This window comes from Notechis scutatus, chromosome 2 (assembly GCF_049901735.1).
Source record: "Notechis scutatus isolate UNSWTSFEM ecotype Mainland chromosome 2, rNotScu1.2, whole genome shotgun sequence".
Lineage (NCBI taxonomy): Eukaryota > Metazoa > Chordata > Lepidosauria > Squamata > Elapidae > Notechis > Notechis scutatus.
The window spans coordinates 119,366,787-119,387,194 of record NC_142010.1 but is presented as its reverse complement, the minus strand read 5'-3'; the positions used below and the strand labels follow the sequence as shown (position 1 = coordinate 119,387,194).

General features: G+C 40.1%; 1 protein-coding gene across 2 annotated transcripts in view; it reads left to right on the top strand.

Moving 5' to 3' along the window:
* Positions 1–4,888: 4,888 nt before the first annotated feature.
* The window catches only part of KIF19 (kinesin family member 19), a 41,892-nt gene continuing 26,372 nt past the window's right edge, over positions 4,889–20,408 (top strand). Inside the window, exons 1-2 of one of the 2 annotated variants that reach the window (XM_026675783.2) lie at positions 4,889–5,344; positions 7,544–7,624. In XM_026675783.2, coding sequence (XP_026531568.2) covers positions 5,306–5,344; positions 7,544–7,624 — 120 coding nt within the window. In that variant the 5' untranslated portion in view covers positions 4,889–5,305. Of the gene's footprint in view, positions 5,345–7,193; positions 7,459–7,543; positions 7,625–20,408 lie in introns of those variants that run through there. The other variant, XM_087956016.1, reaches the window with a different exon arrangement.

Here is a 20,408-nt window from a genome sequence, read left to right as displayed (position 1 = left end):
TCTAGCACATCTGAGTTGGGCTGTGGTGAGAGAAAAGAGCAGTCTGAATATGAGTCAGCAATGTGATTGGTCTAGCAGACCTTCTATTCACCAGAGCCAAGAGGCCATAAACCATGGCTTACAAACCACAGTGTTACATTTACACAACATACTCGGCTAAAGCCATACAAATCGCATAATTGGTTTAGAATAATGCATAAATCCCGTCATAGAATTACTTAGCCCTTAATGACTAATGCTTCCCCTTATCTCTGCTTCATTACAGTATGTACTTCTTGGTTTCTGGCAAACTGTAATTTATTATCACATCCAAACTGGAAGTCTGAATTGGGCTTGCCCTCTAAACTGTAACGCAAGCCATGATTTGAATTCGATTTGCCCCCTAACCAATACCTACCAGTTGCACATCATATTATTCTTTCCAGAGCTGATTCTCTCAATAGGTAGAGTAACAGCTTTTGAAAGGCAGAATGGCTGCTAGTTGCCCATTCCTCCACTGCCACCCCCAACCAAGCCCCCTAAATTTATCTTGAATTCTGCTAGCTGGAGATGTGGAGCTGGTGAATCTTCCTCCCCATGAGTGTTAGAAAAATGCTTGTATTATTATTTTTGTATTATTCTCTTTCTATTAATAATTACTGTATTTAAACTTTAGAAAATGAGAAGAGAAAGATAACATCTACTTTTCTCTAGGATTGAATGACAGGGGCAAAGGGGAAAGGAGTAGCTTCGCAATCTATATGGTGTCCATCTGTTGCTTTATAAATGTTACCTTGAAAGATTGACATGTAAAGTCCTGGTAGATGATTATGGTTCCCAGTGGATAGGTTTCCTTTTCAGCATTAACAGACACTTTTTTTCCAAGAAGGAGGGATAAAATTCCTTTTTGTTTTGGCCACAGAAAATTATAAGCTGGGGAGACAGTAATTACCTTCTCTTTTTCTCAATGTGCTAATTCATTACATTCAAAGAACTATCTACCACAGTATCAACAGTACTTGGGGAGACAGTATCTTTTCCTATAGTTTTTTAAAGGTTCCCACCACCATTACTTTATTAAAGCATCTGGGCTCTCTGTACTTTTATATTTGTTTCTAGAATGATAGGAAAACACCCTTTTCTTAAAGGACAAGATCATGTTTGAACAGACAGCGTCCCTCACTCCATAAAATATACTGGGAAAGGGAGTCACTCCCAACCAGCACCCTGCCTGGGAGTAATGATAATTGCAATTTAACACTGTGTAAAATTCCACAGTGGATGCATTGGGGTGACAACCATTCAACCTAACAAGCAAGTAACTGTGTTTTGGGAAACCTGTGAGTCTCCGAATGAAGTACAATTTCCAGTAGCACTAACCAACAGTGAGAAACCTGTAAGACATGCCCCCTTGCTCCATGCTGGTGTATCTTATTGTTACATCATTTGCCCTGGATAGTTTCACCTTAGCATTTATAGACATTGGAGAGAATTATGAAAAGCTCAAATATATGCTTGATTAGTTAGCATTTATAGACATTGGAGAGAATTATGAAAAGCTCAAATATATGCTTGATTAGTTAGCTGCTCCAGTGCACAACTATCTAGAAATGCCATGGGAACATTTGGCAATATATGGGATTGTTGACACTTGGCCTCTTCTGTATATGTAAGGATATCTCATTGTGGAAGATCCTGAATATCATGCTCCAGATAGGCATCTGTGGCCTACTATAAAACACTCAGGCAAACTTCCCCCAATGTGGTGTAACTTCTTGAAATTCTGCTCCCAACATCCCCTGCCAGCATAGTATCATTTCTGGGGGGCAGCCAATTGGAGGAGATTGTCTTAACAGGCCAATGGTGGTACAGAAAAACAAACATAGACAAATTTAGGCCAACTTCAAACTGATAATTAGCCACCTCAACTCAAGACATTAGATTCTTTAACACTGACTCTCACAGTGATCAGAGATCTGTCAAGTTTCTTCTAAAAATAAACAAAATATTGGTATCACTGTTTGGAAAGTTCTACTTTACAGCAGGGGTCCAACGTCCGCGGACCGGTACCGGGCGCTGAACAAGCCTTACCGGGCCGCTGGTTGCTGGGCGCCGCCATCTTTTTGGTAAAAAGCGCTTCTGGTGAGCTTTTCCGGGTAGAAAGCTCACCGGCGCTGTTTCATAAAAGATGGCGGCGCTAGCGCTCGGTGAGCTTTTCCGGGTAGAAAGCCATTTCTACCCGAAAAAGCTCACCAGAAGCGTAAGCGCCGCCATCTTTGACGAACACAGCGCCCGTGACGCCACCGGAAGCCTTCGTCATAAAAGATGGCGGCGCCCAGTTGACGCTGCACCGGGCGGCGCCCAGCTGATGTCGGAACCGGGCAGGCGTCGAAAAGGTTGGGGATCCCTGCTTTACAGTATCCATTTCTCCATTCTGAATTAACTCATTTGCTAGCTGATCATATCAATATCCTTGTTCTCTTCATGCTCCAGGTGTATTTCATATACTTATGTGCATATTTTACAATGACAAAACTCTTATACTTTTAAAATAAGCACCCATATTTCCCAAATGAGGGCCTAAATAGAGATAATAGTGAGCAAGAAAGTAATATTTGTTGACACTCAATTATAAAAGGCACCAGATTTTCTACGATAAAAAAAACCTGATAAGTCTATTCATAGATAAGAAATGGTAGAGATATGTCCTTCTTTAGCCCTTCGATGCTATATACCTCATTTTCCTCCTTTTTTCTACATATTCATAAATGTGAGTTATACCATGATCTCTACAAGTCTTTTGAGTACTGCAGCTCCCTTTATAAGAAAAGGAATCTAATACTAATGCTACTACAAATGACCACCCTAGCTCTCATATCTTTCCACGGTTGTATCCAATGACACAAAATGTTGCTGCAACGAGTTTTTCTTATGTTGCCTTCCTATGATCATTTGCCCTTATCTGAATCAATGTTATGTCCTCAACTATTTCAGTGCTAAATTAGCATTTTCCCTCCTTAGTCATGGATGCAGTCTGCCATAATTCATGGGCATTCTATCAATCATGAGGCCAGATGATCCTCCAAAGGATGGCACCATCCTGATTCCTAATGGCCAGCTTCCTTTTTCTCTGGACTCTGGGCATAGCCCTCCATGACTATTCTGGCCAGTGAGAGTGTCCGGATCTTTTCAGCTGGTTTCTTGTGCCCAGACTTAGCTTTGAAGAAGGATCAGTCCAACTAATGGATGTGCCTATTGTATGTCCGCTGTGTGATACAATGGGAACATCTCACCACACTGTAGAATACCGTACCTTTGAGCACAATCTGATTATTAGTATGGCAGGTGTGATCATCTGTGTGGTGGAACAAGGAATCTCCTTAGATTATATTATATCACCCTTATCTGTCAGATGTTCAGTCAGACCGCCATGTTGCTTCCTCGGGTATCCATTACTTGTTTTAAATTTCTTTTCCCTGAATTAGCATAAATTGGGGGGATTCCCATTAGACCACTTGCACTAGGATAGGGAGACCTAGGTTCAGCCATGGAAACTTATGGGGACTTAAGACTAAACAGAAGATCTCTCTGTGCAACCTATCTGAACCTGAGGGAAAAATCAGAATTATGTATGTGCTACCAGTATGTATACCTTAAACTCCTAGAGCAGGGATTCTCAAGTCAAGTGAAACTATTATCAACCATATGATGTTCGGTTGATTTTTAAAACGCATTTCTCCATAGCATCATGATTCCACAACCACCAAAACAAGTACAAATATGAACTACAATGAATGAGGATTTCACTGACCCCGAAATCCATTTGCCCTGGCTCCTTATCAATCAAGAAATTGTTGTTGAAGAATGGTCATGACCGGCAAGTTTGCAAATATTGTTATGACAAGACATAAATACAATAATTCAAATTCAAAATAACAATATAAACTTAATTTTAGATTACATTTTGGGTACAAAATCTATTTTAAAAAGCCTTTAGAGGAAGTGTACATGTATGCCACCATAATCATCTTATTTGCCAAAAACTGAACTCCCATGCTCTTAAGACAAAAAAAAATTAGAAAGGGGACTCTTGGCTTCACTGGATGTTCCCTGTATTCCCAAATGGTTATTCAGTTTATTCAACCGAAGAAAGTTTGAGAAACAATGTCTCAAAGAAAAAACATACCTAATGAAATTATTTTTAATGAACAAAGGACTATTGTAAACCATTCGTCTTTTTTATTTATTTATTTATTTTTGTCAATTGCTTGCAAGATAATAGGTATAAGTAAAAACATAGTTATGAATACATGGATACATATAAGAAGAAAAAAAAGAAACAATAGGACAGGGACGGTAGGCACTATGCACAGACCTCTTAGGAAAGGGGTGAGGTCAATAGTAGACAGTCTAAGGTTAAAGTTTTTTGGGTTTGGGGAAGAAACCACAGTCAGGTAGACTATTCAAGACATTGACCACTCTGTTGCTGAAGTCGTATTTCCTGCAATCAAGTTTGGTGCGATTAACCTTGTTTGCTCTTGTGTTGTTATGGTTGAAGCTGAAGTATTCATTGACAGGTAGGACACTGCAATGTATGATTTTATATACTATACTTAGATCGGACCGCGCCAGTTACAAAATAAAGAATCTTCCTCCGGATTTATGGGGGAAATAAGTGCGCCCTGCGCAGGCTAGGAGAGTAAATTATGTTATCGACGGCGCCGTCCAACCTTCCGGCCTCCTGTTCCTGCACTGCAAAAGTCGCACTTCGGAGGGCGCGCTTTTCCCGCCTCAGCCAGGCGATTTCGGCCTTCCCTTTCACGCCGGCCGGCAGAGAGCGATGGAGAGCCGCTCAAACCCCAACTCAGCCAATGGTGCGCCACCGAATCAGCCGGAGGAAGTCTCCCGCGCACCCGGTTGTTGTGTACAGTTTGGAAAGATCTCCAGGGGACTCGAAACACCAGGAGGCAGGCGAGGCGAGGCGGCGGCCCGCCATCGGCAGATTCCCTGCACACCGGTCCCAGATGGAGGGCGGTGGCGGCAGAGCTCTCCGAGGGGAGACCCAGCCCGGGCGCCCGCTTGCCAGCTGTCTCTCCAAAGAGAGGGGGGCGTAATTGGGCTGGGTGGGGGGGACTCCAGTACCCATTGAATGGCGGCGCCCAAACACCTGTCATTGGTCTCGCGGGGAGATTTCATTTAGCTCAGAGCAGAACTCACACCCGACGAGACCCAGGAGTCCCGGGAATCTGGCAGTGCGCGGGGGCTGCACACGTGCTGTAGCTTCGCTTGCCCGAGCCCGCCTTGTCTGGGCTACCCAGTTACCATCATGAAGGAGACCAGAGGGTCCAAGGATCAGCAGCTCACGGTGAGTGGAAGTAGAAAGGGGCCTGGAAGGTTAGACCCAAAAGAGTCGGACTTCTAACTCCCAGAATTCCCGGCCAGTATTATCAATAAAAGCAAGAAGCTGGTGGAGCTTGAGAAAGAAAGCAGGCAAAGCCTTTGCGGAACTAACTACTAGAAATTGGAGAGGAACATTTAATAGGGTTTTTGTTAAAACTTCCCTTCTAGTGGCAAGAAGAAGCCACCAAATGCAGCAGAATGAAATTATTAGATTTGTTAATAAGTACATCAAATATAAAAGTAGATGGTTGTAAGGCTGTCTTCTCGATATAAAGGACCTGTCCCATCAAGAGGGATCTGGCCTTACCTGTTTCCATCAACATAGTCTGTCCCATAAATTGGAATAGCAATATACATAAAACTCAATTAAATCTTATGGCGTAGAGTGAAATGGTCAAACTGCACTATAATGCCCAACTGGATACAGCAATACTCACATTTATGTCATTAGTGCCAAAGAAAATGGGAGTCAGTGATGCTCAGCTTCTTGGTTTTAAAGTTTTCCCTAGCTGGGCCTTTCAAAAATAGTGGGTGTTTTCTGATCATAATTCTGTGTTCATATAATGTATATTATATAGGCACAATGTTAATTGTTCAACTTTATCTTTATAAACAGATGCTCAGATAAGAAAGGGCTTTCCTGGTCAAATTCAGTGTTGTTGTCTGATACAGTTTATTATGTTTTGCATTTTTAGTACATATAGTTGAGCAATATGAAGAAAAGTAAAAGAGATTTCCACTCCTTGGAGCTTCCAATGTAAAATAAAGCAGTTGTGGGAGGCAGCAGAATACAGTAGAAATATGAATGGAAAGGATTTGTAGTTAGCCTTGATTGCTCACTAGAATTTTAAAAAAGTATAAATTGGAAATAGAGATCTCTTGCTGAGGATATATATAGCTTTTTCAAACATGGTTTATAAGGTGTATTGCATAATTTAAATCATTCAGTTGCCTTTTAATGAAAGTTGTATGTACATATTACACATTAATGTGCAATTAAACATTCAGTTCAAGGACAACATTTGTAAAGCTATTTTGAAAATATATTGCATTGGAATAAAATTCTATTGTATCCTTCCTTCCATCCTTCCGAAGTCTGTAAAATGAGAACCCAGATTGTTGGGGGCAATATGTTGATGCTAAACCGCTCAGAGAGGGCTTAAAGTAATGAAGCAGTATATTAGTCTAAGTGTTACTGCTATTGTATTGGAGGATTGGAAGTGGTTACTTTTGTTGTCAGTGCTATGATGGGGGTGTGTGGAGAAAAGTGTATGAAATAAATTTCAAAAGTGAAAGAAGACTCTTTAAAGAATCCTTTCAGAGCTGCTGCGGTATTTGTATAACAAGAAAGAAATCTTTCTTGGAGAATGAACCCATCATAGACATTTTGCCTGGCTTCACAAGAAATAGTTTAATTGTCTTTGAAATCAACAATGCCATGGGATGTGCTTTCTAGGTTTGGAGCAGAGAAACTGTCTGGCCCCCTCACTGCAATTTTTGAACATTTCTGAACAGATATTATAGAATTGCCAATGGTGAGTGAAATTAATACTTGTGGTTCAGCAAATTTTGGATGATGTCCAGAAGTTCCCGGTTTCTACTCAAATAGCATGAGGAACAGAAAGCAAGATGTTTTCCATGGATTCAGATCCTGTGTTAACATTCGTGTCAGGATAACAGATAAAGCCCTGCTAATAGGACGAGGGAGCTGTGCAGTTGAAGTTCACTCCTTTGTTATCTGTATGGGAAACAGTGAACTGAAGTCACTAAATCTCTTGGAGGCTTTAGAGATTGAATGGGATGAATCTTATAGGCTGACGTGGCTGTAGCTGGATATGTTGTTCCAGAAATGCTGCTGTTCAGGTGGTATTTCCTTTCCTCCCAAGGAAAAAGCCTCTCATTGTCTGTTTGCGGCTACCTGCCAGGGCCTCAGAGACACACAGATGATTTTCTCTCTGTGGTGATAGACGGACTCAGATGAGGCACACTGGGCAGGGAAGAACTTGGGAGTTGAAGAAACTCTGCTTACGCTTTGGGCCTTGGATGGCCAGGGCACGGAGACTGAGGACTTCCATGCAGGTGCTCGTTTTTCTTTCTGTTGCTCTTTGGCTATTTCACAAATTGTGAGATATCTCAGTCACTCATCCATCTTCTTGTATTTTAGGTGGCACTTCGCATACGGCCAATCAGCATGGCAGAGCTGGAAGAAGGAGCCACACTCATTGCTCACAAAGTGGATGACCAGGTATTGTGAAAACCCTTTCTGATAAATGGGTAGAATTTAGTTTTATGAACTGATCTTTGAAGCTAGAATTAAAATCAATTTCTGGAAATGCTCCCCCTCCCACATGAGGGGGAAACACATTTCATTTGTTTAAAAACTCACATCAATACAGTTTGAGTTCAGATTTTATACAGGAGCCAGTAGCGAGGGAAGACATTACCATTTAATGTAAAGAAAGTTTGTTGGATCAGTACCCCCTCATCCAAAAGTTATTCTGAATTCCAGAGATGAGGAAAGAAAAAGGCATTCTATCCACGGAAAAAGTTATTCTATTCAGAGATCAGAGTTACGGTCCATAATTTTTTTGCCACTGTCTATGCTAGCAGGCTTAAGGGAACAAAACTCAGAGGCTGGTACTAGACAGCTGATCTCAGCATATACACAAAAATAAAAATGCCTTTATTATAGATCTCAGACTATGCATCCATCTAACCTGCTGCTGTATACTCTAACTGGCAGCATCCAGGTCTCAGACAAATAAAAAGCAGCACATAATGGATCGAAGTCTGATCCTTTGAACTGGAGTTTCAAGGAAACTTGCCATCTGTAACTTTCAAAAAGTTTACTTTTTCCCAAGTGATGTGTTCTATGTAGCTTTCCTCTTTAGCTCTGGCTGGCTGTCAAGCTTGTTTGAAGTTCTTCAGAGCATGGATGTTAAAGGTTGATTCTCACTTTCTTCAAAAACTGAACTTAGCTAATTGAAGCTCTTCTTGGCCATCAAAGCTCTCAGAAATATATCTTATTAGCAACTGCTAAGTAGCCTTGCTGGGTTCCCATTTGCTGCAGTCAGGAGGGAAATTAGTATGTTGATTAAAAGAATATATTTTCTCTTCTCCTGAGAACTAATGAGAAGAGTTGGCTATGATTGACCCAACAAGTCTGACTCCTGAGACCCAGACAGTCCCCTGTGGGAGCCACAATGTTGTATCTACATGCTATATTTGTTAGGGTTGAGAAATTACATCATGGCTGAACATTTGTGACAGATAGTTTTTGCAGTTTGGGGAAATGAATTTTTTGAGTCTACTTTGTATTTATTGTACAGACAAATCCATTGTGCGTGTGCCATGGTATGCTAATTAATTCTATATCTCTTAAAAACAAGTGTTAACTGCCACTGTTGAATCTTATCAAACCATGGATCCATCTTTTTTAATCTCTTGGGGGAATCTGTAGCCTTCCCCCACTTCCTTACCTAGTGAGCTAAATGGCACAATTCTGACCCAGTATTTAGGGAGGAGGGACAAGGTAAAGCCCAGTTGCCATGAAGAGGGAAAATTAGACTAAATGGTAATTTTAATAATTGAGATTAAACTGTAGGTTTTGTTTGAGGTATACATTTTTGGCTGGATTTGTAGATGCAATGATAGATCAAAACAAAGAATATTGTGAATGCTGATTGAGTTCCTTGTAGAAGAGAAAGTGAGTTAGGCAGTTGAACTAAATCTTGTTATTTAAGAGTGAGGGTAGCTTTCTGATACATTGTCCATTGCAGAGGGCCAAAGCATTTTAATAATCTGCTACTGCTAAGATTTACAGGTCAAAACTATGTGATTAGATGTCTGTCTCGTAAAGGCAACATGTCATATTACATAGTCTTACTGCAAATATATACATAAAATAACCAGAAACAGAATGGAATTAAGCAAAGGGAGCATTTTAAAAAATCTAAAAGATACCAATAAAAGTTCCAGTTTCTTCAAACAGACCAGACCTTTCTATACTCTTAGTTAGGCAATCTGTTAATTAGGAAAGTAGATGAATACAAACAACAAAAAATAAAATAAAAATAAACAGTTGATTAAAGAAAAATGCTGGCAATTGAAAAAGATAAAAATTGTGCAGATATGTTAGGTGACTTGGATTAATGCTTTCAAAAGATAGTTAAATGCAGCAAGAGGCAGAATAATATAATATTATTTTATCATTTTCCAAAATTAAGATTTATGACTAGTGCAAATTATCAGTCATCAAAAAGGCAGCTGTTCTAAATGATGTCATTCAGATAGTTTATTTATTCATAATAAAACTATTATGGAAGAAATTAAAGATAGAGTATTGCCATGAAATTTCAGTTCTACAGAGTCAGAAAAAATTCTAAAGTTAGTTAGCATGTTTATAACATGTTTTCAGCCACATCAATGTATTCAAGAGTTGTTTTTTAAATTGGAAATTGCAGAATATTCTGATTAGTTAGCTTCCTATTGTACAGTCACACTGTTGAAACAGATTAAGTATGGGCTATCATGGACACAATATTCATTTAAGGAATAATTAGCAAAAGTGATGGTTGTTGAGGTAGCCCAAAGTTTGGGGCAAGCCTGAAAGTAAGGAATCAAAGATAAATGGATATCTTACCCAGGCAAATATCTAACAATTCCTCCAAGCTATTCAATTATTGTGCCTTGCAGTACTATTTCCTTGACTCTTTGACCAGTGTATGTGGAGGAGGGGAGGGAGTTTCTGTGACAACAGTATGAAAAGAAACCATGTAGATCTTTCTTGTTGTTTTAAGAACCGGAGCATGTAGTAAAAAAAGAAAAAGAGGCAAATTTGAACTTACTATAGTTATTTGTGTACTCCTATTAATACAGTGTGAAGGGGTCGCTTCTTATTTCTTAGAACTAAGGTTGCCATAGAGACAGCTTTCTCACTGCCCCATCCAGCTGAGGACAATGCTTTATGGACCATGCCAGGAAATTGTTTACAGGAGTGATTTGTCGTCATGACAATAAGGTATTGGATTCAAAACAGGGTTGGAATTAAGCAGTAAGAAGGAACAACATCAGAATTGCTTCCGGGCCTGATATCAGGCAGTAGATATACAACCACATCCCTGTCTGGAGCTGAAGTACATTTCCTCAAAAGACTAATGCCTTTTGGTCTGGCCGTGAGCCAGGACTTCATTTTAATCAGAAGTAATTTTCAGGGCCACAAAGTAAAACTTACCAAGCAGTCTTTGTTGGTGCTTGCTAGCTTCATTCCAAGGTGTCAGAATACACTTAACATTATATCCACAATAGAAATTATTTCCAGTCAAGTAGTATCAGATTCCCTTTTCCAAATTAAGAAAATATGTTGGGCGTTCCTCGGCTTGGTCTTTCTGTCGCTTATTTTATCACTATATCCACATAAAAGAATAATTAGCCCTGTTCGGTTTATGATTATTTAAAAATATGCATTTTAAAATATGCACATTGCCCCAGGTAAAATTAATTCATTTGCTCAGCTCTTGACATGTATTAGTGTCCATGAACATGCCTAAGTCATTGTATTCATATACACAAAAATGCCTTATCCCATACTTCGTGTAATTTTGGTTGACAACGTCCATAATCTGAGCCTTTGATTAAAATACATTTTAATCAAAGAATGAAATCACATCAATTGAAGAAGTATAAATACCAAAGAATAATTGTTTATTAGTTTTAGAAGCACAAACTGCACCAGTTCATATCAAAATACAAACCTAACAAATTATTTTCCCTATACCCAATAGCAGAAAAGATGCTCAAATTCACTCCAGTGTGCAAATACATTTACTTTCATGCATAAGAGTAAGTGGGAGGGTATCTAGGGTTCAGGTAAATAGGAGCCTCTCTAGGGTTGTGGAATTCCACATTTTGATCCTTTGCTATCTTAATGCTGTGAAAATGTTATTAATCACTAAATGTTTTAAAATATTTTGTGTTAATGAAGAAAATTAATTAATAATTAATAACAATGTTCAAGTTATTTTACTCATTAGAACAAAAACTTTCCAACTTATTTAGAATTTTCTGTAATCGTTTTAGTTTAAACTTGCATGCCTGAGGTGGACTTGTATTTGTTTGCAAATCAAATTCTTCCAGAAAATTGGGAAGCACTCTTGGTGTCTATCTGCCCAAGAAAAAACATAGATAAAACTATAATTCTGTCCAAAGCTTTTGCTTATTCCTACTTTCTATGATCAGTTAGAAAGACTCTAAGGGATCAACTTTGAACAAGCAGATGTAGTCCATTTTCATAATTTTGGGCAAAGTATCCCATCTTGTGGGATGGAATGTTAAGAATATCAATGATTTGTTAGGAATGCTTCCAGTAACAGGATCTAAAAAAGATTGTTTGTACTGTTATGTACTAAAAGTGCTAGTAAACAGAGCAACAATTCTGCAAAGTTTACAAAGGCTCAGCATGTTGATTTGCTGCTGAATTACGGCAATACAATTTCAGGCAATTTGGTAATGGGCTGGAGACCTTCCATTTCTACTTTTATGAGGAGGCATTATAGTCAGAAATTGATAATTTTGCCACCGTATTTGCCACCCTAACCCTAACCCTCTGCGTGTTGGGGGATGGTATAAATTCAATCCCCTTCCTAAGAGGTCTGTAGGGGGCATGCATAAGCACACTAACGTGCCTACCGTCCCTGTCCTATTGTTTCTTTTTTTTATTTTTTCTTATTTGTATCCATCTCATGTATTCATAACTATGTTTATACTTATACCTGTTATCTTATAATCGCTTGACAAAATAAATAAATAAATAAAATAACAGATTGTCTATCCCAGGATATTTATCTTTAACTAATTAATTGAAAGATTTATATTGCATCTATATCACATTAAAATCCGAAATGGATAATGTTAAATAACTTCCTTCATCTTGTTTAAGACCATCATGTTTTGAGACTAAAATACAGAGATATTCAGACGCTGTTAAAGAATTATTTATATCAGCATCCCATGAGGGGCTGAGTGTAAAGTGTGTGCATCTGCTATTTCGGAAACCAGAAAATTTGGACCCTGTAAGAAGATACTTCAGCTAACTGAAATTGATAAACGTTGCCTTGGCCTCAATTGTTTCTTTGCCACCCCCAAGGGCTGCAGAGTCATAATTGATGACATCATATGTGAAAAGCCAATGTTTAAGCCAATTTTGAACAATATGTGCGATTGAAGGAGATTTTTGCCCAAATTAGGCACATTAAGTCTTCCAACAAGATAGAGCCAGGGTGATCTATTGGTTAATGTGCTGGCCTAGGAACAAGGAGACCTAGTTATAATCCTCCCTTAGACATCAAAAATGAGTTGTGTGTTCTTGGGCCATTTATTCCCTCTCAGCCCAAATTAGCAGGCTGAAAAAACTCAGCCTTGCAACATGTCTTGATAAGCTTCACTATAAGAACTAGTTAATTTCTGTGCAATACCAGCAGATTCTGCAACCAAATAAGCATAATAGATGGTAAGAACAACAACAGTGTATTTAATAAGCTTAACATTCCCAGTTTACATCTTAAATAATCAACTTCTTGACTATTGATGATGACAGATAAAGAAAATGCAGATTACAAGTCAGGCTTTTTCTGCATGGTTGTTCCAACATTGTTGTTTTTAGGAAAGCCCAGACTGAAAACTCTCATTTTTGAATGATCACTTTTTCCCTGAATTGATTGATGAATGGGCAGCCATTTCCAACTATTTATATTGATCCGGGGATTAGATTTTTACTGTGGATCATTATTTTGTTTTAATGTAAATTGATTGGGGAAATATAAAATTACATAAGTAATAAGTGACCAAATAAGCTACAACAATTTGCTATCAGGTTGCAGTGGCACAACCCTGGGACATTTTCGGAGTTGCAAAAGATATTATAGGCATCTGCAGAGGGGGACAAAAGATCAAAAATGAAAGCAATATTACACCATTGCAAACTTCTCCTATGTATGCATCGTGACATCACATGAACCTATGTATGAAAGGTCAGCATTTGTGGATGCCTCTGGTTAGCACATTTAAAAGGTGAATCCTTGCCTAATTATCCAATGATGACACTTCATTCAAAATTCAGCTAGCTTGACAAGAAAGCTGCATTGCTAGAATGCAATATAAAATTACATCAGAAATATCAATGTGAGCTATCAGTTATGTACCCTGTATATGTAGGTATGTGTGTGTGTGTGTGTGTGTGTGTGTGTGTAAATTTTAGTATATTAAGATTAATCAATTATAATTATATACTATAAATATATAGTCTGCTTGGTTTTGAAAAGTTGTTTATATGGTTTAAAAGCCACATCAGATTTTTGAAGTTTGCAGATTGCATGTGGAATCTTTGGTTTCTCATAGTTGTCAGATACCACTTACTGGGCAAGAGACATTGGAGTGTAAATGAGCTGAAGTGGGAAGAAGGAACAGAAGTAGTTGCATGAATCCTTTGCCTCATTTTATTTATTGCCTGCTCCAGCGTCCTTACTATCATTTTAGAGAATTGTCATGAGAATTGAGTTACCTGCAGTGGTTAGAAATTAAATCATTCTACTTTCTCTGCGTAGAAGCCATCATTATTAAGCCTTCACATGAAAAGATCAGTTTCTCAACTGCTCAACCCTTTCTTTAGTTCCTTCCTACTGTTTGTTGTTTTTGAAATGCAGGTGCCATACCTGTTTGAGTGTTTGATAATATATTCCCTACCAAAGATGCTTTCTCTCTCTCTTTTTTTTCCTTCCATTAAATCATGTCAAATTTTCAAAGACTTCCTGAACAAGTCCCTGCTGTATTCTTGGCAAAGTTTTTCAGAAGTGGTTTGCCACTGCATGCTTCCTAGGGCTGAGAGAAAATGACTAGCCCAAGGTCATCTAGCTGGCTTTGTGCCTAAGGCAAGACTAGGACTCATAGTCTCCCAGTTTCCAGCCTGATGCCTTAACCACTACAACAAACTGGCTCTTACTTCTCTTTAACAGAGCCTTTTATTCATTACAAAGAAGTACATTATTCCTTTTCGTGCGGCAGTGTTGCTCTTGAAGTCCTGTCCTTGGCACACCTGTGATGACAGAATGAAATGGAATCTCACGGAACAGAGACGAAAACTAAAGCAGCCTTGGACCCCTTTATCAAGAACATCTCTCTCCTTTCCCTTTTATACTCATTTTGTGCAATTCCATCTCCCCTGTTCCAATGGCCAAGGGAGCAGGACCAATTATATAATAATACCTGGTTAGGATTTTCAGCCATTCTCTAAAATTCAGCTGGGCTGCTTGCTGCCAAATTTTAGCAGCATGTTTAGTTTACTTTACTTTATTGTCATTGCATCTCGTACAACGAAATTAAATACCATTTTCAGTGTATGACTATGAAAATAAACACGAGCACACATCCTTCACATTCTATACATTAAATTGAAAACCCCTGATATTGCATTAATATTGCACTATATAGTAGAATTCAACAGAGATACTGCCCTGGGATAGAAGCTGTTTTTCAACCTATTTGTCCTTGTTTTTATTATCCTGTTCCATCTGCCAGATGCTAATAGTTCAAAAAAAAGGGTGCCCAGGATGAGATGGATCTTTGAGAATGTTTTGAACTTTCTTAAGGCAGCGGGAGCTATAAAGCTCTTCCAAAGAAGGGAGAGGGCAACCAGTGATCCTCTGGGCAATGATGTTAACCCTTTGGAGTGCTTTCCTATCTGCCACTGTGCAATTGGCAAATCATACAGAGGTGCAGTAAGTTAAGATACTCTCTATGGTGCAGCGGTAGAAGGTCACCGGCAGTTTTTCATTCAGTTGTTTTCTGAGAAGTCTCAGGTAGTTTATGTGGCACTTGGGGACTCCAAAAGAAATTTGGTAGCTGCAAGTTATCTATTACTGCCTTTGTAGCACAAAACCTATAACAAGAGGTATTCAGTCCAGCCAAATGTTCTAACCTCCCTCCTTTAACATACATTAATTCATTCATACTTTAAATCCGTTGGTGGTTATTGAAATGCTATTCAGTAACTCTTAGTGTAAATAAGGTGGAGCTTTTGACTATTTAAAGTGATTATTAACTGTAGCAGTTATTAGGCTATAAAATATTGGGGAAGTCCCAGGATATCCTCCATAGTTTTACCAGTTACATAATTTACCAGCTACACCTGTCCTCCTCGGTGGGGGCAGGGACGTAAGGCATTATTCATCATTTGCTTCACATATCTGACTTTGAATCTTCACAAGAATTGAGAATCCTTGTGAGAAATCTTTTAAGAGTAAATAACATCATGAATTGAATTCAGGTTTCCACAACACTGTTGTGAGATCTAACCACCATGCCCCACTGGTTAATTTGTTCTTGTGCTTTTTTTAAACCAGCCTCTCTGCTCCCTGGTATTAATGACTGCCTTACGCAGAGTCCCTTTAAAGGCCTCTTAGAAATGGTGAAACCCAACCCAATGTCACTGTCAAAGGCAATCTGATCTCTATCTACACAAAGACAACAGGCTGTGCTCACAGGGCATAAGGGGGGAGACATGCTAACATCTGCTATGCCTTTAGTAGCTGCTTCTATAGCAGGTATCCAGTTTTACTTCTCCACTGTCAGATCCTCAGTGAAAGCACTGAGCGTCTACTGAGTATAGGCATAGAATCTATTTCAACAGCTATTGGGGATATGACTGGAACAAATCTAACGATAGGAACCTAATAATTCTTTCCAAAAGGTCAGCCACGGCCATATAAGAAAAGTTCCCAAGATTCAAATATATTAAAATTTACATTGTATGTTTTGAAGTTTCACTACAAAACGTACAGTAAATATGCAGCATTGATAGAAGCCCCAACTGTGCAGCTGGAAGTCAGTTGTGTCCCATGGCAACACTGTTGCCCCTCCATCCTAAATGCATGCCGTCATCTGCCTGCCCACTCTCACTCACTCTCGTTGCTGATCTTGTGGGAGTTAAGCCTAATAAACAGACACCTGATCAGTAGCGTCCCCTGGCTAGTATGGACCTGTGCTTTCTGTCATTCCAGATTAAAGTTGACAGGAATCAGAGCAACACAAAAGAAAATTAATTATCTCTGAAAGGATTAGATGGGTGGACTCCTCATTAATCCATTTGTTAATGCTGGCTATACTAGCTCACGGGCCATTCTGTGTTCCATATTTACTGCATTATTGTTAATGTCTAGGTAGGGTCCACCCAGAAAGCCACTGTCAGTGACGGACAAATCTGATCCAATATAAGAGTGCTATCATTGAAGGACTTGAGAGGACTTTGAGTGGTATTTACAGAAGTTTGAGGTGGTCCCAAAATGGAACTGCCTCCTTCTCAAGACGCTAATGGAAACTAACATTCTTACAGTATATATTGTTTTATATTCCTACTTTTACTCCAGGAACTTGAGACAGTTTACATGGGGTTCTCCCTCGGTTCATACTTGCTATATGATAGATTGGACTAAAAGGGAGTGATGGTGGTCTCTGCTACATTCTGGACTACTGGTAGTTTCTATGTGGTCTTGAAGGGTAGTCCCATGAAGAGCATGTCATATAATCCAGTTGAGAAGTAACTAAGGCAGGAGTGACTGTGACCAAGACGTCCTAGTGCAGGACACAAGATGAACTTATGCCAAAAAACCTCCTGGCCACAATTGCCACCTACTCATTGAGCAGGAGCTCTGAGTCTAAGAAGACCCCCAACTTGCATCCCAACTTTTTCTGGTGGAAATCTACCCCTTTAAGAGACAAAAGTAACAGGTCATTAGAGCTTAGGGTGCCCAAAACTCAATCTTGCTGGGGTTGGATTGCAGTCAGCCCCCACCCCCCATCCACTCAGTTACAGCCGCTAAGTACTGAGGAAGCACCTCAACAGCATCACTTGCCTGTCCTGGATGGAGATATATAATAAAGTATATCTTGCATACTAATGATACTGCCTCCATGCTTTTGATTGATTTCACACAGCAGTTTCATGTAGATCACCATTCCCTAAACTTTATGGCTTGGCGTCCTGATGGAGGGGAGGGGAGGGGAACTGGGCCACGTGAGCAGTGGGCCAGTGCCCTCATGCATATGTGCACCGGAGCTTGTGTGAGCGGTGGGTCGGCACACATGCGCATGCACACCCAGCTCGACTTGTTTAAGTTGAGCTGCGCACATGTTTGCATGTGCTGGCCTGCTGCTCGCGCAACTTGAGCTGGGTGTGCATGTGCACTGGCCTGCCGCTTGCACTGCCAGGTTGCAACTAGGTCATGGCCCAGTAGCGGGCTGCAGCCCAGAGTTTGGGAACCCCTAATGTAGATGATAAACAGGACTGGTGAGAAGCCCAAACCCAGATGCGCCCCACATAAAAGGGCCCAGGGATAGACCTTCTCTGTGCCAATTAACACTGACTGGAACTAGCTATGAAGAAAAAAGAATTGCAGAATAGTGCTCCCCACTTCCAACTGCTGAAACCAATCCAGAAGGATACCATGGTCAATATTACAGAAATTATTGAGAAATTCAGGAAGGCCAGGAGGACATACAGCCTTCATCCCAATCTCTTCAAAGGCTAACAATGTTATCTCAATGTTATAACCGAATCTGAACCCTAATTGAAAAGGGTCTAGATACCTGCCTCATTCAGGACTGCCTGAAGCAGAGCACTTACTAACATCTCCAGCTGGAATTGGACAAAAGTTGTTCAATATTGTCAGGTCCAAGATTGGCTTCTTGAGAAGAGAATCCACCACCACCTTCTTGCAGGCAAGTAGAACTATGTTCTCCCACAAAGAGGCATTGACCATTACTTGGACCCAACTCATGCAACCTTCTGGGAGGCTTTATTCAGTCAGGAGGGGCGTGGCTCTGGAACACAGGCGACTATGCTCACAAGAACAAGGACTCTATGCAGCCCCTTCAAAATCAGTCAGCTCAAACCCTTCCTAGATAATGAGCTAGGGCAAGCCCAACCAAGTCAAACTCCAAGTGAAACTGAGTGATTTTGTCCAATAGAAACCTAGAATAACCTTCACAGCAGTTCTGTGAGGGATTCTGCTTGTTCCTCTTTAAACAGAAGGGACCTGGTCATCAAGAATGAGGCCTCTGGCTGTTTTGTCTGGATGCAATAAGCAGAAAAGCAAGCATACTTTGCCACTCTTATCAATACAAATAATTGGTTTCACTCTGTTCTAGATGTCTGTCACAAAATATCCCAGATCTCCATAAATCAGGGGGCTGTCTAGGATCCATGATCACAGAGAATCTGTCCAGATACAGGTGTGATCCAACCTAAAGCCCTCATACTCATTCCAAGTTGTAACTAAGGTCTTGTGCCAGAGATTTAGTAATCATTCCAAGCCCCTCTGAAACCGCTACTGGTTCTATCAAATACCTGGAGTAGCTTAGGTTCTTCCTTCCTGAAGTGAGGAACAGCTACAGAGAACCCTGGATACAAGAGACATTGATCTATGATAGGGATGTCAAACTCACGACGTCACGACATCACATGACATATCATGACTTTTTTCCCCTTCATTAAACCAAGGGTGGACATGGCCAGCACGTGACGCATCCAGCCTGGAGGCCACGAGTTTGACACCCCTGATCTATGACAAGGGACGGATGTTAACATACCCTAAACAAAATAATCTCGGCTGAGACCTGATCTGTCCCTGAATTGAGGATTACCATCTTCAACATAACCCATAGTTCTGAGGTGCAATGGAATATCATCCCAGCTTCCAGTGGCTTGATCTTCCTCCCTCTGGGTATTTCCCAGCACATCTTCCCCTATTATAGCTGGGCTGTCTAATTAGATATAAGCCAATTCACAGCCACAGTCTGAGTACCCAAGAGATCCATGGGCCCTTTGCCTGGCTATTAATAGCCGTTATACCTTGTGGGGATGACGTCAGGAAGAAAAACAAAGAAAATACAGGTAGTTATTGGAGAAGGTGTAAGTTATATAGCTGCAATGAATAGGATGTCATCAGTTTCCCAAATTAATATCAAAGCTTGCATTGAGGCTAGGTTCTCACTTTGCACTAAATTATTTTATTTATTTGTTTGTTTGTATTCCACCTTTATCATTTTTACAAATAACTCAAGGCAGTGAACATATCCAGCACACTTTCCTATTTTCCCCACATCAGCAACCCTGAGATAGGTTGGGCTAAGAGAATGACTGGCCCAAAGTCACCCAGCTAGCTTTTATGTCTAAGGTGGGACTTGAACTCACAATCTCCCTCTTTCTAGCCTAGTGCCTTAACCACCAGATCAAACTGACTCTCGTCCTTATGATTTATTTGATTTTTATTTAGTATAAATATAATCCACATTTAGCAACCATAATTAGGACTAGCAGTTTGGTTGTTAAGTGAAGTGGTCGCTAAGAGAAACCATGACTGTGCTTATGATCTTATTTCAGCCTTCTGTTGCTTTACAGACCTGCAAAGGTCATAAATACGAGAACTGGCTGCAAAGTTAACTTTTTCATCACCATTGTAATGGATGTTAAACAAATCAGTTGCTAAATGAAGATTACTCTATGTATATTAACTCAAGAAGACGCAATGGCTCAGCGGTTAAACTTAAAGACACTGAGCTTGTCAGCTGGAAAGCTGACAGCCCAGGTTTGAGACCTGAGCACTGGGCAATGGGGTGAGCTCCCGTTACTTGCCACAGCTCCTGCCCACCTAGCAGTTCAAAAGCATGCAAATGCGAGTAGATAAATAGTTGCCACTTTGGTGGGAAGGTGACAGCGTTTTATGTGCCTCGATGTGTAGCCATACTGGCCACATGACCACACGAATGTCTTCAGACAACACTGGCTCCCTCAACTAGGAAACAGAGATGAGCATCGCCCCCTAGAGTCTCAAATTATTAGACGGGGGAAACATTTACCTTCTTACAGAAGTTTCTCTTAGAAGTGCAGGTAATCGTCACTTAATGACCCTAACTGGGGCTAGCAACTCTGTTGTTAAGTGAAGTGGTCATTAAGCAAAACATCACATTACTTTCCCCGC